This window comes from Rhodofomes roseus (genome assembly GCF_022264815.1).
Source record: "Rhodofomes roseus strain CIRM-BRFM 1785 chromosome Unknown C8Q71scaffold_24, whole genome shotgun sequence".
Lineage (NCBI taxonomy): Eukaryota > Fungi > Basidiomycota > Agaricomycetes > Polyporales > Fomitopsidaceae > Rhodofomes > Rhodofomes roseus.
The window spans coordinates 184,095-207,176 of record NW_025952980.1 but is presented as its reverse complement, the minus strand read 5'-3'; the positions used below and the strand labels follow the sequence as shown (position 1 = coordinate 207,176).

At 59.0% G+C, this 23,082-nt stretch overlaps 8 protein-coding genes across 8 annotated transcripts; 6 read left to right on the top strand and 2 right to left on the bottom strand.

The window, feature by feature from the left end:
* The first annotated feature begins 2,677 nt into the window (after nt 1-2,677).
* C8Q71DRAFT_780185 (uncharacterized protein) lies at nt 2,678-3,841 on the top strand. Its single transcript, XM_047924837.1, has 3 exons — nt 2,678-3,239; nt 3,264-3,380; nt 3,465-3,841. Exons 1-3 carry the CDS (start codon nt 2,820-2,822, stop codon nt 3,621-3,623), a joined length of 696 nt encoding a protein of 231 aa, XP_047774857.1. The 5' UTR covers nt 2,678-2,819; the 3' UTR covers nt 3,624-3,841.
* A 29-nt stretch (nt 3,842-3,870) lies between these two features.
* C8Q71DRAFT_714824 (fatty acid desaturase-domain-containing protein) lies at nt 3,871-7,002 on the top strand (the record flags this gene model as incomplete). Its single annotated transcript, XM_047920998.1, has 15 exons — nt 3,871-4,201; nt 4,439-4,446; nt 4,575-4,691; nt 4,896-4,971; nt 5,571-5,655; nt 5,717-5,737; nt 5,786-5,828; nt 5,879-5,918; nt 6,027-6,142; nt 6,205-6,218; nt 6,270-6,324; nt 6,387-6,470; nt 6,531-6,579; nt 6,636-6,703; nt 6,760-7,002. 15 exons carry the CDS (start codon nt 3,871-3,873, stop codon nt 7,000-7,002), a joined length of 1,350 nt encoding a protein of 449 aa, XP_047774856.1.
* On the top strand, nt 6,870-8,007 carry C8Q71DRAFT_283803 (uncharacterized protein). The gene is made up of 3 exons (XM_047917524.1): nt 6,870-7,302; nt 7,537-7,644; nt 7,752-8,007. Exons 1-3 carry the CDS (start codon nt 7,095-7,097, stop codon nt 7,931-7,933), a joined length of 498 nt encoding a protein of 165 aa, XP_047774855.1. The 5' UTR covers nt 6,870-7,094; the 3' UTR covers nt 7,934-8,007.
* A 4,278-nt stretch (nt 8,008-12,285) lies between these two features.
* On the top strand, nt 12,286-13,415 carry C8Q71DRAFT_780152 (uncharacterized protein). Its single transcript, XM_047924835.1, has 2 exons — nt 12,286-12,940; nt 12,992-13,415. The coding sequence occupies exons 1-2, from the start codon at nt 12,656-12,658 to the stop codon at nt 13,190-13,192; spliced, it is 486 nt and encodes a 161-aa protein (XP_047774854.1). The 5' UTR covers nt 12,286-12,655; the 3' UTR covers nt 13,193-13,415.
* A 29-nt stretch (nt 13,416-13,444) lies between these two features.
* Nucleotides 13,445-17,109, top strand: C8Q71DRAFT_714859 (fatty acid desaturase-domain-containing protein; the record flags this gene model as incomplete). Its single annotated transcript, XM_047921002.1, has 15 exons — nt 13,445-13,775; nt 14,233-14,240; nt 14,716-14,832; nt 14,998-15,073; nt 15,684-15,768; nt 15,830-15,850; nt 15,899-15,941; nt 15,992-16,031; nt 16,130-16,245; nt 16,308-16,321; nt 16,373-16,442; nt 16,496-16,573; nt 16,634-16,682; nt 16,739-16,806; nt 16,867-17,109. 15 exons carry the CDS (start codon nt 13,445-13,447, stop codon nt 17,107-17,109), a joined length of 1,359 nt encoding a protein of 452 aa, XP_047774853.1.
* Nucleotides 17,110-17,341: 232 nt separating this feature from the next.
* C8Q71DRAFT_283418 (uncharacterized protein) lies at nt 17,342-19,368 on the bottom strand. The gene is made up of 4 exons (XM_047917521.1): nt 19,201-19,368; nt 19,104-19,145; nt 17,553-19,044; nt 17,342-17,468 (listed from the first exon to the last, which is right to left on the bottom strand). The coding sequence occupies exon 3, from the start codon at nt 18,966-18,968 to the stop codon at nt 17,565-17,567; it is 1,404 nt and encodes a 467-aa protein (XP_047774852.1). The 5' UTR covers nt 18,969-19,044; nt 19,104-19,145; nt 19,201-19,368; the 3' UTR covers nt 17,342-17,468; nt 17,553-17,564.
* A 182-nt stretch (nt 19,369-19,550) lies between these two features.
* C8Q71DRAFT_780130 (uncharacterized protein) lies at nt 19,551-21,645 on the bottom strand. Its single transcript, XM_047924833.1, has 2 exons — nt 21,580-21,645; nt 19,551-21,523 (listed from the first exon to the last, which is right to left on the bottom strand). The coding sequence occupies exon 2, from the start codon at nt 21,490-21,492 to the stop codon at nt 19,939-19,941; it is 1,554 nt and encodes a 517-aa protein (XP_047774851.1). The 5' UTR covers nt 21,493-21,523; nt 21,580-21,645; the 3' UTR covers nt 19,551-19,938.
* Nucleotides 21,646-21,707: 62 nt separating this feature from the next.
* Nucleotides 21,708-23,045, top strand: C8Q71DRAFT_283236 (uncharacterized protein). Its single transcript, XM_047917520.1, has 5 exons — nt 21,708-21,910; nt 21,961-22,227; nt 22,289-22,602; nt 22,657-22,815; nt 22,888-23,045. The coding sequence occupies exons 1-5, from the start codon at nt 21,815-21,817 to the stop codon at nt 22,910-22,912; spliced, it is 861 nt and encodes a 286-aa protein (XP_047774850.1). The 5' UTR covers nt 21,708-21,814; the 3' UTR covers nt 22,913-23,045.
* Nucleotides 23,046-23,082: the final 37 nt, after the last annotated feature.

Below are 23,082 nucleotides of genomic sequence, written 5' to 3'. Positions count from 1 at the left end.
CATTCCGCATATACGCGTTGCCTCCCGACAATTGGAAAGGTGCCCGGAGAGAAGACACGGTACGGCTGCGTAAAACTGGGACTACACAAGCGAAGCCGGTCCATGACTCAGTGCGGGATGATGTGTCCAGTTGAGGATGATGCCGAGACATGGTACAATCCATGCGGGGTGCCGGAGGTGCGCACGGACCATCGGCTCCAGCTATATATCCTGGTCTCATTGCCCTACATCATTTCATCCTCGCTTTCTCTCCGAGTTCTCCGGGCAGTCAGCCATTCACTAGTATGTGATATTTGGCTTGTTCCCTGCCGGTACATACTCTCGCTTACACACATACTACAAGTCTCTGACCTCATAATTGCAGGGCAGTAAGCAAACATTATTCTGTACGAGGCTCGAAACTTATGCTTTCGCCAGACTCCCTATGTCACTTGCAACAAGTGTGCTCAGTCGTCCATTTTGGTCATCGCTGTACTGGGATTGCCTGTCCAAGCGACCTCAGGTGAGTTTTCTTCCAAAGGAGCCTCATCCACATCCTGAATACACAGCAGTCTTGATTATTGTGCGTCTCCGGTCAATCTTGTAAGTTCATGCTTAGTTTTGACTCGCTGATAATGACACACTGAAGACGAATAAGCTATGTACAGGCTAGCGCTGCGTAGAGTAGCTATCTCCGCACAAAGTACATGTAATTACGGGGGAGTAGGTCGAGGTATGTCCGGGACGATGAGTGTGGCGACACGGGCTCGGAAAGAAGCATGCCGCCCAGCGCCCGCTCCCGGAGACACCATTTCGCTTGTGACGGTCTGGCTGTGCCGCGTTGACAACCGAATCGCTGCGACCGCCGTGCCGGCATTGTCAGTGGTGACGGCTTGTAGTGTGTAACGGCAGTTTTCACGCTGCGAACACACCTGGCGTCGGACACCAGTGATCTGTGTCCCACCGTTACGGCGTATGCGGCTTAGTATTCGGTTGACACGCTCAGGACCGCATGCCGGCGGGGCACAACAACCACGTCCGTCTCAGGTCAAGACGACTCTAGAGCCGGGCGCAATTCCCCGCCTACCATACCTTGTTGCGAGCGCGGCCTATGCGTCAAACGTGGGCCAGGTCTTCACGACGCATTCGAGACTGCACGGAGACGGCGTTCCTCAGGGCGTCGTGCTTGACTGACGCTCTCGCCTACACAAAGATCAGCGAAGCCGGCAACTAGTAGCATTCATTGAGACGACTTGCATTCACTGGCCTGTGTGCTATGCTTATCACTGTCATTCCCCGCTGACCATGTTCACTCGTGCTCGGCTCAACCTACATGCTAACACCCCACACCGTGACCTTCGTGGACCCGGTGAGCATCGGGTTGTCAGTTCTGGCATGGCAGGCTGCGTATCGGTACGCACTCACGCTCTCGGCCCTGCGATACATCTACTGACGTTTCGCCCCATGCAGCATCGTTGTCCTTCCCGGTCAATGTTCTATCCTCACCTACGGAATGTTGTTTGCGCGTTTCAACGTGCACCAGATAAAGGTGAGCAGTTACTCACCAAAGCTTTTCCTGTCATATATCGAGTGAATGGTGCCCTCTCCGCTTGCATTCATAGCTATCCGCACGTGCCGCGTAGATGTCGCAGTACGTGCCTCGTCTCAACACGACGGTCAGTATCCGTCATCAATTCTGCTTGCGGATAACTGACGCGCATCAAGCCAGCGTGTCGTCTCGTTTGGTACCGTGTGTCGATGTCCAGCCTGCCTCAGCTGGTATGCATGACCCTGGTCGCTACAACGTCTATCTGACCGAGAACACGCTGGGCGCATCACCGCTGTGATTGCAATGTCACCCTATCGGAGGCAAATGGCTCGTCGCCGCGCAGGTACACACCGCACCGTCTATCCACATCGTCTCTTCCCGCTCTGACTGTCTAGCGTCGATCTCTGCGTGTGCATCCCGGACGTCGCGGGCGCGTAGCTGCCGCTTGTGCGTTTCGTGTCCACTCGCGCCTCGCCCGCTCTGCTAACCCTGCGCTCGCTGTTCTTCCAGCTGGGATCGCCGACGTCCACGCGCACGGCGCTGCTCCTCCTCGTGCAAGTACGTCCCGACTCTGCCCGTGCCTCCCACTTTCTGCGCTGACCTCCGTCTCCGGTCCAGGCCACAACAACGACTCGGACACCATGGGCAGACGGTGGCGCCCTCGCTGGTCCGCTGCGCCGGTACACCCTGCGCCGTCTCTCTCGCCCATTCACCATGCCGTCCGCCCGCTTCCACTGCCACACCTCACCTCAACGAACAAGCCCGTGTCCTGCGCGCCTCCCTTCGTACGTGCTGGTCTTGACCATGTTCACCCGCTGACTCGGCCCTCCGTCTGTATGGCGCAGCGTCGCAAGCATTGAAGCAATACGCGCGTGCATGCGTACTCGCCGCGCGGTCGAGTGGCTGTCGGTGGTCTTGTTATCGACGGCGCTACTCACAACGCGCGAAGACTGCGCCGATGAGGACGCAGCAGTCGCGGTCCGCGCATGCGATGTCGTGGAACGGGCGTGGTTGATGCTGACCGTGTAGACAGATGCGCGTCGGGCGACGGGCGTGACGGCAAGAGTCAAACCGCCGCCTCGCACGGAGACGCGCGACCTCGCCCTGAGCACGTGCCCGTGTATGCGCGTTCAGTACGTCCACGTTGACTGATACTTACTGCGTGCTGAGCGTGACATTGCAAAGCCCGGGAATGGATTGAGTGTGCGTAGTATACAGTCGATGTAGGCTAGCTACTGTACTGTACTGGGCCTGACGATAGCACGCCGCACGGGACACGCCCGGGGCATGCATGGGACGGTCGCAGTCGGACGACCCACAGCTAGTCGCGTTCACGCGCACTCGCTCGCCCGACGGTTGCACCGCCATCTGCCGCTGTCCAGCGCAGATCGCGAGGGGCGGCGTGCGATATTTGCAGGGCCGCCGTGCTCCTCCTCACCGCCCGGCGATTGGCTGTGACGACGCATCGCTACAAGCTCGCACGATCGCAGTGAACGACCATGCGCCAAGAGCGCCCCGCGGATGCCAACCGGCACCTCCTCGACTACGGAGCCGCGGCATGCGCGACGGCGTCGCACGGCACTCGAAGGGACGAGTGAGGTGCTGGCGTCGACTGGACTTGGGCACGGCGGAGGTGGCTTGTTGGGTGCACGGGCGCAGCGACGCCGGTCGGCTGTCCATGGGGGACGGGAACGACACGGTGGCCAGCGACGTCCCGTAAGCGAACGCGAGCGAGCGGCGGGCGGGCCTCGCCGCCCACGCGCAAGTTCAAGTGGTCGGTACGGCGACCACGTGTCGTGAGCAGGAGCACTACTCACGACGACCTTGGAGGGATGGCTGGTGCCTGAACCTTGTCAGTGGGGCGAGTGCGAGTCAAGGACCACGACAAACGTACCAAGGCACGACTGGATCGTCCCTGCTGACTCGTGCTTGCCAGAGACAGCAGGCGGCGAGCGGACATAGCACAGACATTGAGGCGACAGAGGCCGGAGACGAGCGCGAGAAAAGCGCACGGACGATTGCGTGGTCACTGGATGCACATAAGAGGATGGGCGGACAAGCGGCTGCGGTGGCCGGCAGAGCGAGGGGAGCGTGAAGAGGAGACGATGGCGGATTGCCGCTTCGTCCGGAGCGCCGGGGTGATCGAGACACGCGTCGGTGGCGGGGCGTCGCGCGGAGGACACCCACGAGCATTCCTCCGTGACAGAGCCAGTGACTGGAAGTGACACGGACTCTGCTTGGGAGAAAGAACCCGCCCAGGCCTACGCCAGGCCGACATCTCCCCAGCATGGCTGCAGGCCCACAAAGGCCCCGCGCCCGTCGCCGCGAGCACCTCCCCAGCCATGGCCCTCGACTCGCCCGAGTACGCCGCCCGCGTCCGCACGCCCTTCGCCCCGCCCCCGCCCGCCCTCTCCATCAAGGCCGTCCGCGCCGCAGTGCCGAGGCACCTCTTCCAGCGGTCGACGCGCAAGTGTCTGTTCTTCGTCGGCCGCCACGTCCTCCTCACCGCCCTCTTCGGCCTCTTCGCCGCGCGCATCGACGATCTCGTCCCGGTGCTGCTCGGTCTCACTGGCGCGGAGGGCGGAGGACGCGCTGAGCACGCGCTGCTGTGGGTGATGTGGGCGACGTACTGGCTCTGGCAGAGCGTCGCGTTCATGGGCCTCTGGACTCTCGGTGAGTGCTTCTCCGCGTGCCGTCTGCGGAAGGGCAAGGCACGGCACATCGGGTGGCAGACCTCGTATGCTAGTACCCGTTTTCCTGTCATCACGGTCTCAGAGCAGCCCCGGGCCTATGCTCCGTCTCGCCGTGTCTCGATGTCTTCGTTCGCGTGTCGCTGCCCTGTCCTTGTACCTCCGACCGACCTTCGCTGACCTCCATTCATCTCTCCCTCACTCAACCGGTCGTCTTCAGGCCACGAGGTGCGCCTGTCCTTCCTCTGACTCAGAACAACGCTCAATGTACGCTTGCTCTGCTGCGCTCCCGCCCTCGACACCCACTCTGTACATCGGTCGGACGTCGATCGGACATCGCGCACGCGCACGCGCAGTGCGGGCACGACGCGCTCTCGCCAATCCCCCGTGTCAACGCCGCCCTTGGCATGGCTCTCCACACGGCGGTGCTCACGCCGTACTGGGCGTGGCGGGCCACGCACCGGTCACATCATGTGAGTCTGTCTTGGAGTTGAGACGCGCGAGGGTGAGGGCCCGCGCGTCCTGTGGGACGGTCGTGCGCTCTGCGGGCCGAGCGCGCGTGTTTCGCGGTGAGCGCACGTCCTGCGAGTGACCGCGCGGGCGGGTCGTCCTGCGCGCGTGGCGGCAGGGATCTGACTAGGGTTCGCACGACGCTAACGGAGGGTATACGTGTATAGAAAGGAACGAACAATTTGCATCGCGACGAGACGTACCACCCGCAGACGCGCGAGGAGGTTGGGCTGCCTGAGGAAGGTGCGTTGGTGTCCGTTTGTATGCACGTTCGCGTCCCCCATCCACATTCGCGTTTGCGCCTCCACTCCCGCACTCGTTCGTGGACATGCGCCCGTCGGCCTCCCGATTACCGTTGTCGTCTCCCATTCGCGCTTGCATTCGAACTCGTAACGCGTTCACATTCGCGTTGACGTCCACGCGTGCCTCGGCTTCCGTTCATGGACTCGCTCCCCGGTCACGACCTTGCCCTCGTCCTGCTCCCCGTTCCCTTACGCTCCCCTTCGCGCCCTGTCACTGTATGCGTCCCCGGTGCCGTACCTGCTCCTATTGGTCACTTCATTCTTTCTCCCGCCTGACGTTCACGCTTCCAATCCTGTCCTCCCACGCCCTAGTTCGCCTTCACGTCTCTCTCGCGCGATTATTCCAGCTCTCGTTCCCCGCCCCTTTGACCATCCTGATTCGCGTTTACGTTCTCGTCCCTGTCCGTGCATCCGTCCACATCTCATACCGTTTCGCGCTCCCGTCCCCGCCCCTCCGCATCCGCGTCGATCCCGTCCACGTCTTCGCACTCGTTCGCGTAACACTGCACTCGTGATTGCTGACTGAACGCTTGCTCCCAGAAAAAGCGACCGCGCTGGACTACCGCGAGATGATCGAGGAGACGCCGCTCTATACACTGCGGAAGATGGTGCTCCGGCAGTTCCTGTGCGTCCGTCTTCCTTCCCATGCATGTGTGCGCGGGATTTACCATGGCTGCGCGGTGCAGCGGGTTCCAGCTGTACTTGATGTGCGTGCAATGAGGCGTGCGCGGTGCGGTGGCTGATCCGCGTGGTAGACATAATCGGAAGGGGAACCCGAAGTACCCGCCTGGGACGAGTGTAGGTCGAGTTTCGACGGTGGGGGTGGAGGTGCTGATGAGGTTGCGTAGCATTATAGGCCGGGCTCGGAGCTGTTTCGCGACGAGGAGCGTGAGTTGATTCTCTCTGAGGGTGCCGGCGGGCGGCGGTTTCTAGGGCAATTCGAGTCGCCCGTCTGTGTCCGACCGTTCGGTGGGCTGACTGACGATCTGCGGACAGGACACCTGATTGTCGTCTCGGACCTCCTCATCGCGGTGATGTTCGCGCTCCTCGGGCTCTGGGCGTGGCGCGCGGGGTGGGGGACAGTGTGGAGGATGTATCTTGTCCCGTGGCTCGTACGTCTGCTCGTGCACCTTGCATTGCGACTTGCTGAGCTACTTTCCTGGCGGTGTCGCAGTGGGCGCATAATTGGTGAGTACGTGTAATGTGCGGTGAGCGAGGGTGCTGATGCGGTGCGGGAAGGATTGTGACGGTGACGTATTTGCAGCACTCGGACCCGACGGTGCCGTACTACAGGGTGTGCCGCTCGTTAGTCCGCGAGTGCACGGATGGATGCTGAGGCGCATGTGGCGCGTGCAGGGCCAGTGGACGTTCCTCCGGGGCGCGCTCGCGACGGTCGACCGGCCGGTGTTCGGCTGGGTGGGGCGGTTCTTCTGGCACGGCGTGAGTGCCCTCCAGCTCGCTCCGCGTCGATCGTCCTCTGACGGTGTGGTCTCCCGGTAGATCGCGCACGACCACGTCGCGCACCACTTCTTCGTCGGCGTGCCGTTCTGTGAGTATGCTGTGGCCCTGTTGTCGCACGGGCGCGGCTGAGATGGTCTCTGGTAGATAACCTCCCGGAGGTGACGGAGGCGATCAAGCCTGTGCTCGGGGAGTACTACTACTACGACTCGACGGTCCGTCCCCTCTATCTCTTCACTCGCCCGAGTTGTCTGACGCCGACGGCCGCTAGCCGACGCTGCACGCGCTCTGGAGGAGCTTCACGCAGTGCAAGTTCATCGAGAGCACGGGCGACATCGTGTTCTTCAAAAACATGCGGGGCGAGGCCGTGCGCAAACGTTCGGCAGTGGTCGGTGGTGAGAAGGCGGGGGAGTTGGCGGGGCGATACAGGCGAGCCGGTGATGTGCGCGGTATGCGAGCCTATGGCGTGCGTGTGTTTGACCGGCGAGAAGTCGTGAGTAAGGGCTGGTTTTAGTGGCACAAGGGCGACACACAGCGCTGCCCTCCTGGTGCGCTCTGTGCGCGGGCGCGTCTCACTGCCGCGCTGCGTCGACGGCTGTACAGTACATGGCTGCTATTACTACCGCCTGCCTTTTGCACGCTCTGTACCAGAGGGCGCCGTTCACTCACGTCGTCGGTCTCCAAAGGTGCCTTGCCCTGTGGCCAAGAGATAGAAGAGTGTCAGTGCAGATCATTGCTCGCCTCTCCGCTCTCGTCTCGTACATCGCTGTCGAACAAGATCGCCACGAAACGCAACGGAAGAGTAAGGCTGCCGGTGAGGAACCATCCCGTCCCGTACTCAGTGTACATTACTCACCATTGCGTGCCGTCGGGCGGCCACCATATAGCTCGCTCAGGCCCCTTCATTCACCTGCCGGCGAACCATCGCGTTTCTGTGGATCTCCAGCTGTGACCTCTGACCGACCTAGAAACGCAACAGAAGAGTAAGGCTGCCGGTGAGTCAGCAATCCCCGCTGAAATGAATTTACATGACTTACCACTGTTGCAGTCCAGCTCATCCTGCCCGAAAGCTGCCGTCTACCCACTCCACTCGCCAGTCAGGGATCCCCGTCTTCTTTAAGATGGCTGCAAACGCAACAGAAGAGTGAGGCTGCCAGTGAGCAACCATTTCATACCGGACCAAGTATGCTGTACTTACCAGTGCGTCCACGCCCCACCCCCACCTGTAACTCTCTCTTCTCCCGTGCATCATTGTCGAACTAGACAGCTTTAGAACACAACAAAAGGTGGACACGACGGCTGTGGAACGCAACAGAAGAGTAGGGCTATCAGTGCGTGAACATTCCATGCTATATGAAGTGCGCTCCCACCATCCACTATGCTCTCCGGCGAGCAAATCATTGCATCTTCGACCATTGCATTGCTGTGCGACAGAAATTGCATGAGACGGCAGCAAAACGCAACAGAAGAGTAAGGCTGTCGGCGAGTCAGCAACTCTCACCTACATCGAGTGTATACCACTTACCATTGCCTGTTCCGGCCGCCATCCTTCCCCCTCAGATCCGTATCGCCTGGCAATCCGTTGCACCTTCGCCGGTCATATCCCGCTGTGCCATCGTCAAAGGAGGCTTGGCCCTTGAACGACACCTTCACTGACCAGCTGGCGACCACTTTGCCCTTACTCGCTGTCTCGCCACGTCACTTGAGGTACACCAAATTCCCGCCTGTCTCTGCTACCGGTGGAGCCTAGGCACGTGCCTCGCACCCCCGGTCAAGGACTGTGAACCGCAGTCAGCACTGGAAGCCCGGTATAAAATGAAGCTCCCTCACCGTCACTGTACTGAGCAGTGCCCTGTCGTGGGTGCAATGTACCCATTTGGGCTTTGCGTGCTGTCCGGTGTGTGCTGTTACTAGCCGGCACTGGGGCCAGATCACTGGATGGTGACATGTCGTGTCCTCGGTGACCAGAAGGAGCACCTGTTGGGTTTGTTGAGCTGTGACCACCGTCCTGAGGAATTTCCGTGGCAAGTTCATCCGGCGCAATGCAGTCTGCGGTCTGGCGCGGGTCTGGCGTTGGCATTACATACTCATCAAGGTTCTCTGACTTTCAGCGGCTGATGGCGGGTAACCAAGCTACCAGCATAGTGATTGTAAGCTCATTACTGCGCTCAGCTCTTCCGCGACTTGGGCTAGGAACTCAGGCCACTTATCATTGTTGTGAGAAATCACTATAACTTGGCCCTTCAACAAGTCAAGCTGTGTAGGCATTGAGCACGTCAGCTGTATGATAATGCCAAAAGTGGAATCCATCAATTACTACAGCAACCGCTTGACAAATTCAATGACCACGTCTGTCAGATTACGATTAATCACGGATATGGCATATTTCCAGTGATGAACCTGAGACAGAGGACGTCATCTGTCTGAGGCCGTCCACCTATTCCGAGGGATCTGGAATGGGTCGGCTGCCTCAGACGGATAGTAGTAGACAGCACTCAGCTAGTGCCACATACTACAGTCAGAATGACAGATATCTTCTCAGCTAACACAGGCTGCCAAGGCGTCAGGAGTGAGTCAAGTACTTTAGTAAGCACATTCACATCATTACTGCTGAGCCCTGTACACCACGGATTGGGCGGGTTATGGACAATGACCGTCATGGAGGAACAAAAGACCTACCTGTTTCAGAGACATTTCACGGCAATAAAAATGTATATGCTGGGCTGCAGTGAACAGAAGATCACTCGCCGCGCCAGTGAGCGCGCTGAGATCGTGCGAGCCGATTTGGGAACACGAGGCTCCCAACCGCTTCAGCGGGCGCCTAATTGGGTCCCTCCGTGCGATCATATTCATGGCTTGTTTTATGCTTGTTGTGTTGACCGGCCTTAACCCTCATGTCAAAACAGTACCACACTACATTTATGATGAATTTGAATTGGCTTGTTAGTGCCCAGGATCTCCCTGGCAAGGCTTTGGAGACACCTGGCTCATTGCTACAATGGACGGCGAGCATCGTAACGGCTTCCTGCGCACAAGGTTCGCCTTGCTGTGTCGTCCTCTCAGTTTGGCCAAGCAGCGTCTATTTCAGCGCCCTGCTTTGATGCATCATTCCGCATATACGCGTTGCCTCCCGACAATTGGAAAGGTGCCCGGAGAGAAGACACGGTACGGCTGCGTAAAACTGGGACTACACAAGCGAAGCCGGTCCATGACTCAGTGCGGGATGATGTGTCCAGTTGAGGATGATGCCGAGACATGGTACAATCCATGCGGGGTGCCGGAGGTGCGCACGGACCATCGGCTCCAGCTATATATCCTGGTCTCATTGCCCTACATCATTTCATCCTCGCTTTCTCTCCGAGTTCTCCGGGCAGTCAGCCATTCACTAGTATGTGATATTTGGCTTGTTCCCTGCCGGTACATACTCTCGCTTACACACATACTACAAGTCTCTGACCTCATAATTGCAGGGCAGTAAGCAAACATTATTCTGTACGAGGCTCGAAACTTATGCTTTCGCCAGACTCCCTATGTCACTTGCAACAAGTGTGCTCAGTCGTCCATTTTGGTCATCGCTGTACTGGGATTGCCTGTCCAAGCGACCTCAGGTGAGTTTTCTTCCAAAGGAGCCTCATCCACATCCTGAATACACAGCAGTCTTGATTATTGTGCGTCTCCGGTCAATCTTGTAAGTTCATGCTTAGTTTTGACTCGCTGATAATGACACACTGAAGACGAATAAGCTATGTACAGGCTAGCGCTGCGTAGAGTAGCTATCTCCGCACAAAGTACATGTAATTACGGGGGAGTAGGTCGAGGTATGTCCGGGACGATGAGTGTGGCGACACGGGCTCGGAAAGAAGCATGCCGCCCAGCGCCCGCTCCCGGAGACACCATTTCGCTTGTGACGGTCTGGCTGTGCCGCGTTGACAACCGAATCGCTGCGACCGCCGTGCCGGCATTGTCAGTGGTGACGGCTTGTAGTGTGTAACGGCAGTTTTCACGCTGCGAACACACCTGGCGTCGGACACCAGTGATCTGTGTCCCACCGTTACGGCGTATGCGGCTTAGTATTCGGTTGACACGCTCAGGACCGCATGCCGGCGGGGCACAACAACCACGTCCGTCTCAGGTCAAGACGACTCTAGAGCCGGGCGCAATTCCCCGCCTACCATACCTTGTTGCGAGCGCGGCCTATGCGTCAAACGTGGGCCAGGTCTTCACGACGCATTCGAGACTGCACGGAGACGGCGTTCCTCAGGGCGTCGTGCTTGACTGACGCTCTCGCCTACACAAAGATCAGCGAAGCCGGCAACTAGCGTTCATTGAGACGACTTGCATTCACTGGCCTGTGTGCTATGCTTATCACTGTCATTCCCCGCTGACCATGTTCACTCGTGCTCGGCTCAACCTACATGCTAACACCCCACACCGTGACCTTCGTGGACCCGGTGAGCATCGGGTTGTCAGTTCTGGCATGGCAGGCTGCGTATCGGTACGCACTCACGCTCTCGGCCCTGCGATACATCTACTGACGTTTCGCCCCATGCAGCATCGTTGTCCTTCCCGGTCAATGTTCTATCCTCACCTACGGAATGTTGTTTGCGCGTTTCAACGTGCACCAGATAAAGGTGAGCAGTAGTACTCACCAAAGCTTTTCCTGTCATATATCGAGTGAATGGTGCCCTCTCCGCTTGCATTCATAGCTATCCGCATGTGCCGCGTAGATGTCGCAGTACGTGCCTCGTCTCAACACGACGGTCAGTATCCGTCATCAATTCTGCTTGCGGATAACTGACGCGCATCAAGCCAGCGGGTCGTCTCGTTTGGTGCCGTGTGTCAATGTCCCGCCTGCCTCAGCTGGTATGCATGCCCCTGGTCGCTACAACGTCTATCTGACCGAGAACACGCTGGGCGCATCACCGCTGTGATTGCAATGTCACCCTATCGGAGGCAAATGGCTCGTCGCCGCGCAGGTACACACCGCACCGTCTATCCACATCGTCTCTTCCCGCTCTGACTGTCTAGCGTCGATCTCTGCGCGTGCATCCCGGACGTCGCGGGCGCGTAGCTGCCGCTTGTGCGTTTCGTGTCCACTCGCGCCTCGCCCGCTCTGCTAACCCTGCGCTCGCTGTTCTTCCAGCTGGGATCGCCGACGTCCACGCGCACGGCGCTGCTCCTCCTCGTGCAAGTACGTCCCGACTCTGCCCGTGCCTCCCACTTTCTGCGCTGACCTCCGTCTCCGGTCCAGGCCACAACAACGACTCGGACACCATGGGCAGACGGTGGCGCCCTCGCTGGTCCGCTGCGCCGGTACGCCCTGCGCCGTCTCTCTCGCCCATTCACCATGCCGCTCACCCGCTTCCACTGCCACACCTCACCTCAACGAACAAGCCCGTGTCCTGCGTGCCTCCCTTCGTACGTGCTGGTCTTGACCATGTTCACCCGCTGACTCGGCCCTCCGTCTGTATGGCGCAGCGTCGCAAGCAATACGCGCGTGCATGCGTACTCGCCGCGCGGTCGAGTGGCTGTCGGTGGTCTTGTTAGAAGGCGGATCGACGGCGCTACTCACAACGCGCGAAGACTGCGCCGATGAGGACGCAGCAGTCGCAGTCCGCGCATGCGATGTCGTGGAACGGGCGTGGTTGATGCTGACTGTGTAGACAGATGCGCGACGGGCGACGGCAAGAGTCAAACCGCCGCCTCGCACGGAGACGCGCGACCTCGCCCTGAGCACGTGCCCGTGTATGCGCGTTCAGTACGTCCACGTTGACTGATACTTACTGCGTGCTGAGCGTGACATTGCAAAGCTCGGGAATGGATCGAGTGTGCGTAGTATACAGTCGATGTAGGCTAGCTACTGTACTGTACTGGGCCTGACGATAGCACGCCGCACGGGACACGCCCGGGGCATGCATGGGACGGTCGCAGTCGGACGACCCACAGCTAGTCGCGTTCACGCGCACTCGCTCGCCCGACGGTTGCACCGCCATCTGCCGCTGTCCAGCGCAGATCGCGAGGGGCGGCGTGCGATATTTGCAGGGCCGCCGTGCTCCTCCTCACCGCCCGGCGATTGGCTGTGACGACGCATCGCTACAAGCTCGCACGATCGCAGTGAACGACCCCGCGGATGCCAACCGGCACCTCCTCGACTACGGAGCCGCGGCATGCGCGACGGCGTCGCACGGCACTCGAAGGGACGAGTGAGGTGCTGGCGTCGACTGGACTTGGGCACGGCGGAGGTGGCTTGTTGGGTACACAGGCGCAGCGACGCCGGTCGGCTGTCCATGGGGGACGGGAACGACACGGTGGCCAGCGACGTCCCGGAAGCGAACGCGAGCGAGCGGCGGGCGGGCCTCGCCGCCCACGCGCGAGTGCGAGTGGTTGGTACGGCGACCACGTGTCGTGAGCAGGAGCACTACTCACGACGACCTTGGAGGGATGGCTGGTGCCTGAACCTTGTCAGTGGGGCGAGTGCGAGTCAAGGACCACGACAAACGTACCAAGGCACGACTGGATCGTCCCTGCTGACTCGTGCTTGCCAGAGACAGCAGGCGGCGAGCGGACATAGCACAGACATTGAGGCGACAGAGGCCGGAGACGAGCGCGAGAAAAGCGCACGGACGATTGCGTGGTCACTGGATGCACATAAGAGGATGGGCGGACAAGCGGGTGCGGTGGCCGGCAGAGCGAGGGGAGCGTGAAGAGGAGACGATGGCGGATTGCCGCTTCGTCCGGAGCGCCGGGGTGATCGAGATCAGACACGCGTCGGTGGCGGGGCGTCGCGCGGAGGACACCCACGAGCATTCCTCCGTGACAGAGCCAGTGACTGGAAGTGACACGGACTCTGCTTGGGAGAAAGAACCCGCCCAGGCCTACGCCAGGCCGACATCTCCCCAGCATGGCTGCAGGCCCACAAAGGCCCCGCGCCCGTCGCCGCGAGCACCTCCCCAGCCATGGCCCTCGACTCGCCCGAGTACGCCGCCCGCGTCCGCACGCCCTTCGCCCCGCCCCCGCCCGCCCTCTCCATCAAGGCCGTCCGCGCCGCAGTGCCGAGGCACCTCTTCCAGCGGTCGACGCGCAAGTGTCTGTTCTTCGTCGGCCGCCACGTCCTCCTCACCGCCCTCTTCGCCCTCTTCGCCGCGCGCATCGACGATCTCGTCCCGGTCCTGCTCGGTCTCACATGCGCGGAGGGCGGAGGACGCGCCGAGCACGCGCTGCTGTGGGTGATGTGGGCGACGTACTGGCTCTGGCAGAGCGTCGCGTTCATGGGCCTCTGGACTCTCGGTGAGTGCTTCGCGTCCCATCTGCTTTGAGCGCGAGCGTGCCAGGGATATGATAGCCTGGCGAGTGACGTACTCGTTGAAGTGGGCACTTAGGTGGGGTCGGTCACCGCTGCGTCGCGTATCGTGGACAGTCTCATGCGGGCCCGTGCTTCTCTGAAGCCTCCTATGCGGTCGCAATGAGAACGGAAGGTGCATCAAGTAATATACTTGGGAGCAATGTCGTGTCCGCGTCCGTGCCCCTGGTCTGTCACAGTCGTGCATATTGACGACCGCGGTGTCCTGCTCTCCGTTTCGCTACTTGTGATCGCGCACTCTCCATCCCGCCCAGTTGCCTTGACACCATTCCTCTGATTTCTTGTCTCTATGCTCGCCTTACTAGGTACGATCTCACTTCTCCGCTTGTCTATCCAACCCGATTTCAATGTCACACGTTCGTCTAACTGACCTGTCCTTCGCAGGTCACGAGGTGCGCCTCTGTCTCGTCTTCGTCTCAGATGAGTATTGAATGCTCACTCTGTACCTGCTCTATTCTCGATATGCCCGCTACGTCATAACTTGACACTCTATCGCCGCCGTCGCTCGTGCTTGTTCACGGACCCCCTGCGATCGCCTGCAACGCTACCCCGGGCAACTTGTTCGCGCACTGTTGGACCGGTACGTTCCGCCCGCCCGCTGGCTCGTTGCGCACACCTCGACGGACGGGTGCCCCGACGAACCACTAACTCGCACGCTGCATCCTGACGGGCCACCCGCCGTTGCCTGCATCGTCATCGTGACGCCGACCACGCACTCGCGCTTCCCCCGCGATCCCGAATGCACCCTCTCGCCCCTGGTCCGGTCTGCATGGCCTTCTCACGCACGCACGCGACGCCCCCTCGTCGTCGCCCGCCCCCTCGCGTCCGCGGACGACCGCACACCGCGCACCGCGACCGGACGCACAGTGCGGACACGACGCGCTTTCGCCGAGCCGGAATGTCAACGCTGCTCTAGGGATGGCCCTCCACACGGCGGTGCTCACGCCGTACTGGGCGTGGAGGGCGACGCACCGGTCACATCATGTGAGTCTGTCTGTCTGTGAGTTGAGGCGCGCGAGGATGAGGGCCCGCACGTCGTGCGGGTCGATCATGCGCTACGAGGTGACCGCGCGGCCTTCGGCGTGGTCCAGGACGACGTGAAGGCAGAGGAGTCCGAGTGGGCCGGACGCTGATGGATGTGCGCAATAGAAAGGGACGAACAACTTGCATCGCGACGAGACGTACCACCCGCAGACGCGCGAGGAGGTTGGGCTTCCTGAGGAAGGTACGTTTGTATGCCCGCTCGCGTTCCGTTCCTGCTGTCATGCACGTGCACGTCCTCGTTCGCGTTCGCGCACTCCGGGTCACGTTGTTGTCCTCGTCCTGCTCCCCGTACCCCTACGCCCCCCCTTCGCGTCCTGAGACACGCGGACATTGCGGCTAAATGGACCCATCTCCTCCTCCTCCTCTTCCCGTTCGCGAATCTGCCCCCGTACGGCCGCGTCGTTGCCCCCGTCCCCGCCCGCGTTCAAATACGCGTACCTATACCCATCCCTGCTCCTGTTTGTCACCCCATCCTTTCTCCCGCCCACGTCGGCGTCTTCGCCGCCGTCACTGTGACTGGCCTCCCTGACGTTCACATACCCGCTCCCCTGTTTGTTCCCGCTCTCGTTCCGCTCTTTTCGCAGGCGACCGCCGGTCGCGACCCTGTTTCTATGCTCGTCCACATCTGTTCGCGTTCGTATTCCCGCTTCTGCCCGTCCACGCCCCTGTATAGTTTCGCTCTCCTGTCCGCGGCTGCGGTTGCGGTTGCGTCCCTCCCGTTCACGCCCTCGCTCCCACCCGCGTCACGGTGGCACTATGTTCCTGATTGCTGACTCGGCGAACACTCCCAGAAAAAGCAACCGCGTTGGACTACCGCGAGATGATCGAGGAGACGCCGCTGTATACGCTGCGGAAGATGGTGCTGCGGCAGTTCCTGTGCGTCCGTCTTCCTTCCCATGCATGTGTGCGCGGGATTGACCATGGCGGCGCGGTGCAGCGGGTTCCAGCTGTACTTGATGTGCGTGCATTGAGGCGTGCGCGGTGCGGTGGCTGATCCGCGTGGTAGACATAATCGGAAGGGGAACCCGAAGTACCCGCCTGGGACGAGTGTAGGTCGAGTTTCGACGGTGGGGGTGGAGGTGCTGATGAGGTTGCGTAGCATTATAGGCCGGGCTCGGAGCTGTTTCGCGACGAGGAGCGTGAGTTGATTCTCTCTGAGGGTGCCGGCGGGCGGCGGTTTCTAGGGCAATTCGAGTCGCCCGTCTGTGTCCGAGGCTGACTGACGATCTGCGGACAGGACACCTGATTGTCGTCTCGGACCTCCTCATCGCGGGGATGCTCGCGCTCCTCGCGCTCTGGGCGTGGCGCGCGGGGTGGGGGACGGTGTGGAGGATGTATTTTGTCCCGTGGCTCGTACGTCTGCTCGTGCACCTTACATTGCGACTTGCTGAGCTACTTTCCTGGCGGTGTCGCAGTGGGCGCATAATTGGTGAGTACGTGTAATGTGCGGTGAGCGAGGGTGCTGATGCGGTGCGGGAAGGATTGTGACGGTGACGTATCTGCAGCACTCGGACCCGACGGTGCCGTACTACAGGGTGAGTCGCTCGTTAGTCCGCGAGTGCATGGATGGATGCTGAGGCGCATGTGGCGCGTGCAGGGCCAGTGGACGTTCCTCCGGGGCGCGCTCGCGACGGTCGACCGGCCGGTGTTCGGCTGGGTGGGGCGGTTCTTCTGGCACGGCGTGAGTGCCCTCCAGCTCGCTCCGCGTCGAGCGTCTTCTGACGGTGTGGTCTCCCGGTAGATCGCGCACGACCACGTCGCGCACCACTTCTTCGTCGGCGTGCCGTTCTGTGAGTATGCTGTGGCCCTGTTGTCGCACGGGCGCGGCTGAGATGGTCTCTGGTAGATAACCTCCCGGAGGTGACGGAGGCGATCAAGCCCGTGCTCGGGGAGTACTACTACTGCGACTCGACGGTCCGTTGCCCAGCTCTCCGCTTATCGCCTCACGCTGACTGCCGATGCCGACGCTGCCAGCCGACACTGTACGCGCTCTGGCGGAGCTTCACGCAGTGCAAGTTCATCGAGAGCACGGGCGACATCGTGTTCTTCAAAAACATGCGGGGCGAGGTCGTGCGCGAGCTTGAGTGTTCGGCCGGTTCGCTGGCCCAGCAGGAAAATGCAGCGGATCTCGCTGTGAACGGTGCGGCGGCTGGTGGTGAGAAGGTGGGAGACATACATGAGGAGTTGGAGGACGTGCGGGATGAGGAGGGGGCGTGATGGTTGGTTGAGGAGATGTGTGCCGGTGGGTGTGCTCAGTGAGTGGAGAATATTCGCTGGCTTCGAAGCTTGCTGTCTGGGATGGTGCTGACATGGTTTTGAAGGTTATCTTTGGTACATAGGGTGTGTTTGACACCGCAAAATAAGCACTGTTCTTCGAAGACTCTGTGATTGTGCGAGATTGTCCGTCCTTTCCGCATGTTGAATGCGATCGGCACAAGCATGCGGCTTTTGGTGGCTCAGCAGGCCGTCAAGTGATATCGCAGCATACTTAGTAATACATCGACACTGTCGCATACAAGAAATCCTGATGCAGCTACATGCAACATAGAAAAAGCCACAGTCATTGACAATCAGATCTACAGACGCATGTCAGCACAAGATTGTACCTCTCTCACGAACGTATCGCGATGGCTGGACAAAGATAATGATTCTATACGTACACAGGAGAAGTGTCATTTCTGGGCCGGCTCCGCTCTACTCGCCAGTTTTGTTTCAAAGGCCTTGAACGCTTCCGGTACGGACTGCACGCGCGCCTTCATCATGTCCTGCAAGTGTCCCCAGCACTCCTGCGCCAACGCAGTAAGCTCGACATCAGCTTTGCACGTATTGATGAAAGGCATGCGTAAGTTCTTCGTCAGTGCTTGGTCTTTTGGGAGACTCGTCCTGTCTCTGAGCGTGCGAAGCTTCGCGCAGACATCCTTGTGCGGGAACGTCCCGTGCTTCCAGGCGAGCTTTTGGCACTCGCGCGAGCAATAGCGCGGGATGCCACAGCCCGCACACCGAGCGAATGTTCGCTGCGCGGTGACAAAGGTCTCGGGACACTCGGGCGCGCAGCAGCGGCGTATCATGGACATCCAGACAAGGCCTTCCCAGACGGCCGTCAATGGGTCCTCGAATTTTTCGGTCACGTCTTTATGCACGACGAGGATCGCATCGTGGTAGGCTGTAGTGTCCTCCGGTAATCTGTGAGGGTAGAACGCCGCGCCATAACGGGCAAACGTCATAACGAGCTCGTTGAAATAGTAGTCGGTAAAATAGGTGGTTCCCTCCTGGAAGAGCGGCAGGTGATTGAGGATGTTGTGGCACGCCCAGAGGATGCCGATGCTCATCTTCGTGCCTTTGTACGGCGCGGACACGCGGACAAACAACGCAATGTCGGTGGGATTCCATTGTCCGAGGGCCATGAGTGTCCTGCAGAAGTCCATGATGATTACTAGAGTGCATGCCCAACTGAGTTCCACATCGAAGTCGATCAGCGCTCCCCGCGTTGCCACGCGCTCGCGGCAGAGAGCATTCGCAAGGCCAGAAATCCTGAGAGGAAACTCGGGAAGAGCCTGGAGGAGAGGAGGAATGATCAATCGGCCGCAGATGCCAAGAAGTTGGGTGACGAGCAGAAGACCGTCGTGAAATTTGTCAAGGGGGCACCGGCGGAAGGCTTCGGCGTAGCCTTTGATCGACTGCTCGAGGCCATGCGGGATGAGCTGGGACGTGTCCACAGGCCACAAAGCGTTTCCCGTGTGCTTCTTCCGGTGCCGCTTGCCAGTGAGGCCGCTCAATGCGGTGGTGCCTCCAAGAGTCTTCGTTCTGACTGCATTCTCAATGATGCCGGCTAGGTGACGAATGAGAGATTGGACGAAGTCGTCAAGGGCGAACTGATGCGCAACTTCGAATGTATGTAGCCGGCGTAGCAGCCCCTGTGAGGGGTCCTTGTTGCGAGAGCAAGTGCATGTCCTCAGAGAGGCTTCGAGTTCCTCTTCTTCCTGAGCTGAGTGTGGATAGCTCAGGAAGGCAACACATGCACTCAAGTACCCGGGGTACGTCTTGCGAATGTACTCATAGTCGTCGTTGTCGGGCATGCTATAGGGCCTGAGCGACACAAATTTCGTGTCTTCATCGTCCCCGTCCAAGAGGTGGAGGCAGCCGCAAAGCAACCTAGCGCAGCCTTTTGGTCGCATGGGATCCTTCATACAGGACGTGAATAGGACGGCAACCTCGTCTATCTTCACCATTTCTTCAACTGCAGCGGACAAGAGCTAGAGTGTATCATTGATTAGTCACGATTGTTCAGGTACATGTACTGTGACATACCTTCGAGCGAGGGAGGTGAGGAATCTAGGATAACCAACCTGATCAGAGTGTTCGAAAGCGAGGCGAGCCTATGGTGGCGTGGGAAGCAAACGCAATGGTGTGGGCCGCGGCCCGCGTGGCCGTGGCGTGTCCAACCCAAGTTGGACGAGGTTAGACGATGATGGAGTCTTGGCTAGTAGGCCGTCCGAGTCAGAACGGTGGAAACTGAAGAGACAACGCAACCAAATTACACGCGCTACTCGTACGCGTCACCCGGCCACCGAACGTGCATCTGCAACATAATGACGATATATCATAAGCAAAAATTGCTCGGTGTCAACTGGACGCACTGAATCTAGTAGTATCATAGTTAGTCTCCGTTGCTGACCAAAAAGAGTTACTCTCGTTTGTACTACCTGCGAAGTCACGGGCGACTAGTGAGCATGCAGAACATCGCTCGCCTTGTGGCGGTACTAGAGTTGAAGGATCCGGCCTTACTAAGAAGTCCACCGTGTAGCATGAAAGGTACACGAGTAGTACTTAAATACCGTTACACACAGGCAAGTGAGATGAAATACGACTTGAACCATCCGGGAAGTGAAGCGCAGCTACAAGAAATGTAGGGTGAACGATGTGCATAGGGTATGAATCGGGTCCAATACCTAAGCACACACGTCAGCAGAAGTTCGTACTAGTTGCAGGGGTTATAATGCAGTGAAGGGATGAGAAGCAGAATCACATACGTACTCGTGGAGGGGATTACTTCGTGGCTGGATCAGCTCCTTTTGCGAGTTTCGCTTGAAACGCCTCGAACGCCTCCGGCACGGACTCCTTGCGCGCCTTCATCATATTCCGGAGATGTCTCCCGCACTCCTGAGCTAACGCGGCAAGCTCATCGTCAGCGTTGCATGCATCGATGAAGGGCATGTGCTCATTCTGCGTCAGGACCCGGTCTTTCGGGAGATTCGTCCTTTCTTTGAGCACGCGCAGCTTCGTGCAAACATCCTTGTGTGGGAACACTGCATGCTTCCAGGCGAGTTTCTGGCACTCGCGCGAGCAGTACCGTGGGACGCCGCAGCCTGCACACCGAGCGAATGTTCGCTGCGCGGTGACAAAAGTCTCGGGGCATTCGGGTGCGCAGCAGCGTCGTATCGCGGAGATCCAGACGAAGCCTTCCCAGGCAGCCTTCGATGAGTCCTCGTAATCGTCGGCGAGTTCTTCATGCAGGAGGAGGATTGCGTCATGGTAGACGGTGGTGTCCTCGGGTGAGTTGTACGAGTAAAATATCGCGCCAAAGCGAGCGAACGTCATAGCGAACTCGTTGAAGTAGAACTCAGTAAAGAGGGTGGTACTCTCCCGGATAAGCGGCAGGTGATTGAGGATTGTGTCGCATACGAAGAGGAGACCGATGCTTCTGTTCGTGCCTTTGTACGGCGCGGCTACGCGGACAAACAACGAGATATCGGTAGAGGTTGTTTCACCTAGAGTCAAGAGGGTTCTGCAAAAGTCCACGATAATAACCAGAGTACACATCCAGCTTCGTTCCACGCCAAAATCGACAGTTGTTCCCCGTGTCGCCTCACACTCTTGGCAGAGAGCGTTAGAAAGGCCAGTGATTCTGATGGGAAACTCGGGGAGGAATTGGAGAAGGTGGGCAATGACTGATCGGCCGCAGATGGCGAGAAGTTTGTCGACGAGAAGAAGACCGTCATGGAAGCGGTCAAGAGGACACCAGCGGAAGGCTTCCGCGTAGCCTTTCATCGACTGCTCGATGCCATGGGGAATGAGCTGGGATTTGTCCACGGGCCACGGTGGATTTGCCGCATACTTCTTACGGTATCGTTTGAGACCGCGCAAGGCAGCAACGCCAGGGACGGTCTTTGTCTTGACTGCGTTGTTGAGGATGCCGGCCAGGTGACGAATGAGAGCTTGGATGAAGTCGTCCAGGGCAAACTCGTGAGCGGTCTCGAACGTGTGTAGCCATAGGAGCAGCTCGCCCGGGTTGCGTTCGTCTCTGCGGAAGCAGGTGCATGTCCGCAAAGAGGAATTGAGTTCCTCTTCATCCTGAGTTGAGAGCGGCAAACTGAGGAAGGCAGCGCATGCACTTAAATATTCGGAGTACGTCCTGCGGATGTATTCATAGTCTTCGTAGTTGGGCATGTTATAGCGCTCCAGCAGCGCAAATCGGGTATCTTCACTTTGGCCGTCCAAGACGTGGAGGCAGCCGCAAAGCAATCTGGCGCAGCCTTTTGGTCGCACTGGGTCCTTCATACAAGATGTGAAGAGGACCGCGACATCGTCTAGTCTCGACATCGCTCCAACTATGGTAGCTGGAGGGCGTGGTCTGCCGGTTAAGGGTCATACGGTACACATATGTATGATACGAGATATAGCACTTACCTTCTGAGCGAGGTTAGAGTACCATTCAAATCCGAATCGCTGAGACAGACCCGGATGGAAGACGACCACGGTGGCGTGGGAAGCGAATCGCACTAGTGGTGTGGCGGTGGCGTGCCCGCAGGCTGGCTCGTATACCCTGCTGTGCTCTACTGTGCTAGTTTCACAACTTGGTATTACTTTGACTCCTATACTGTACTATCCGCGGTTCCTCGATTCATTTTCGTCGCTTCAGAAAATGTTAACAACGGACTCTGGGCGCTTGGAAAGCCAACCGCTACTATCCAAGCCTCTTCATGTAGCGACCAGTTCGCCTTGGTTGTACCCGTTCAAGGTACGGTTCCGCCAGCCTACCTTGTACGGACTGACGCATGCGTGGTCCAGGGAATGTATTGTTTCATGACACACTCGTTCCTTTGGCCTGTCCTGCGAGCTCGCTCGCTTCCGTGCTTCATCCTTTCGCTTGCCGTCTACACCTTTCTATTCCTCGTCGCCTACCTCCCACAAGTCGCCTTCTTTGCGATATTCTACGGACGGGCACTTGCTTGGGTGAACGCTGCATTCCTGGTCCTCGGCGAAGGCGCGGCCATAGTCGCTCTTCTGTTTGAGGCCTTCTTCGTGGACGAGAGCTTGGCCGACATATTCGACGCTGTGAGTTACACGATCTCCTCCATCCATTACTGCCATGCTGAGACACTCATTGTTCTACAAGGTGCTCATTCATGAAGGGCTAGAGGATCTAGTGGCGCGTGGTCGCGACATCATCCCGGACGGCGTGGACCCAGTCAAGAAGCTTGGCAAGTCCCGGATATCGCACGTCTACAGCCCGTTCTCCTTCCGTCAGATCTGCGAGTTCATTGTGCTCCTTCCTTTGACCCTCGCGCCCGTTATCGGCACGCCGTTGTTTTTGATCTTCACGGGCTACCGCGCGGGTCCGTTGCAACATTGGCGGTACTTCAAGCTCCTGGGACTCACGAAGGCAGAGCAGAAGCAAGCAATCAAGCGGAGGCAGAGGAAGTATACATGGCGAGTAATTTGTTCGCATTCGATCGCTTTGGGGGCTTACGCAGTGTTTCTCAGGTTCGGCACCGTGCATCTAGCTCTCCAGCTTATACCTGGACTAAGCATGTTGTTCCTGCTCACGACTGCTGCTGGATCGGCGATGTGGGCCGCGAAGATAGAGAAGAAGCGAAGACTTGAGGCTGAGATTGCCCATAGTATCGCCGTCGGTCTAAGTCGGTTAGTCAATTTAGTCTCGGGTGCAGCGTCTGGGCTATCATAAGGATGGACTAACGTCATTTTCGCTTCCAGAGGAAGGATAAATGGCGGGACATGAACTGAATACTCTGCCTCATGGGATCACAGATCCCCGGGTTCGACTCAGTCGGCCCCGCTTCCCGCAGCGCGCTCTCAATTCTCGACTGTAAGTACGGCGTATCACACAGGAGCTTGGACTTGACGCTTTGACCTCGTCAATGGCATGCCTTCCCAGAACCCACCCGCCGC

What these genes read in the sequence shown, in the direction of transcription:
- C8Q71DRAFT_780185 (XM_047924837.1), top strand. Translation starts at nt 2,820, where the DNA reads ATGGGACGGTCGCAGTCGGACGACCCACAGCTAGTCGCGTTCACGCGC. An exon ending in ACGACACGGTGGCCAGCGAC is followed by an intron (nt 3,240 to 3,263) that starts GTCCCGTAAGCG and finishes AACGCGAGCGAG; the next exon opens with CGGCGGGCGGGCCTCGCCGC. An exon ending in ATGGCTGGTGCCTGAACCTT is followed by an intron (nt 3,381 to 3,464) that starts GTCAGTGGGGCG and finishes CGTGCTTGCCAG; the next exon opens with AGACAGCAGGCGGCGAGCGG.
- C8Q71DRAFT_283803 (XM_047917524.1), top strand. Translation starts at nt 7,095, where the DNA reads ATGGCTGCTATTACTACCGCCTGCCTTTTGCACGCTCTGTACCAGAGG. An exon ending in ACGGAAGAGTAAGGCTGCCG is followed by an intron (nt 7,303 to 7,536) that starts GTGAGGAACCAT and finishes CCACTGTTGCAG; the next exon opens with TCCAGCTCATCCTGCCCGAA. An exon ending in ACAGAAGAGTGAGGCTGCCA is followed by an intron (nt 7,645 to 7,751) that starts GTGAGCAACCAT and finishes TTGTCGAACTAG; the next exon opens with ACAGCTTTAGAACACAACAA.
- C8Q71DRAFT_780152 (XM_047924835.1), top strand. Translation starts at nt 12,656, where the DNA reads ATGCGCGACGGCGTCGCACGGCACTCGAAGGGACGAGTGAGGTGCTGG. An exon ending in CTTGGAGGGATGGCTGGTGC is followed by an intron (nt 12,941 to 12,991) that starts CTGAACCTTGTC and finishes CGACAAACGTAC; the next exon opens with CAAGGCACGACTGGATCGTC.
- C8Q71DRAFT_283418 (XM_047917521.1), bottom strand. Translation starts at nt 18,968, where the DNA reads ATGCCCGACAACGACGACTATGAGTACATTCGCAAGACGTACCCCGGG.
- C8Q71DRAFT_780130 (XM_047924833.1), bottom strand. Translation starts at nt 21,492, where the DNA reads ATGTCGAGACTAGACGATGTCGCGGTCCTCTTCACATCTTGTATGAAG.
- C8Q71DRAFT_283236 (XM_047917520.1), top strand. Translation starts at nt 21,815, where the DNA reads ATGTTAACAACGGACTCTGGGCGCTTGGAAAGCCAACCGCTACTATCC. An exon ending in CTTGGTTGTACCCGTTCAAG is followed by an intron (nt 21,911 to 21,960) that starts GTACGGTTCCGC and finishes TGCGTGGTCCAG; the next exon opens with GGAATGTATTGTTTCATGAC. An exon ending in ATCGCCGTCGGTCTAAGTCG is followed by an intron (nt 22,816 to 22,887) that starts GTTAGTCAATTT and finishes TTTCGCTTCCAG; the next exon opens with AGGAAGGATAAATGGCGGGA.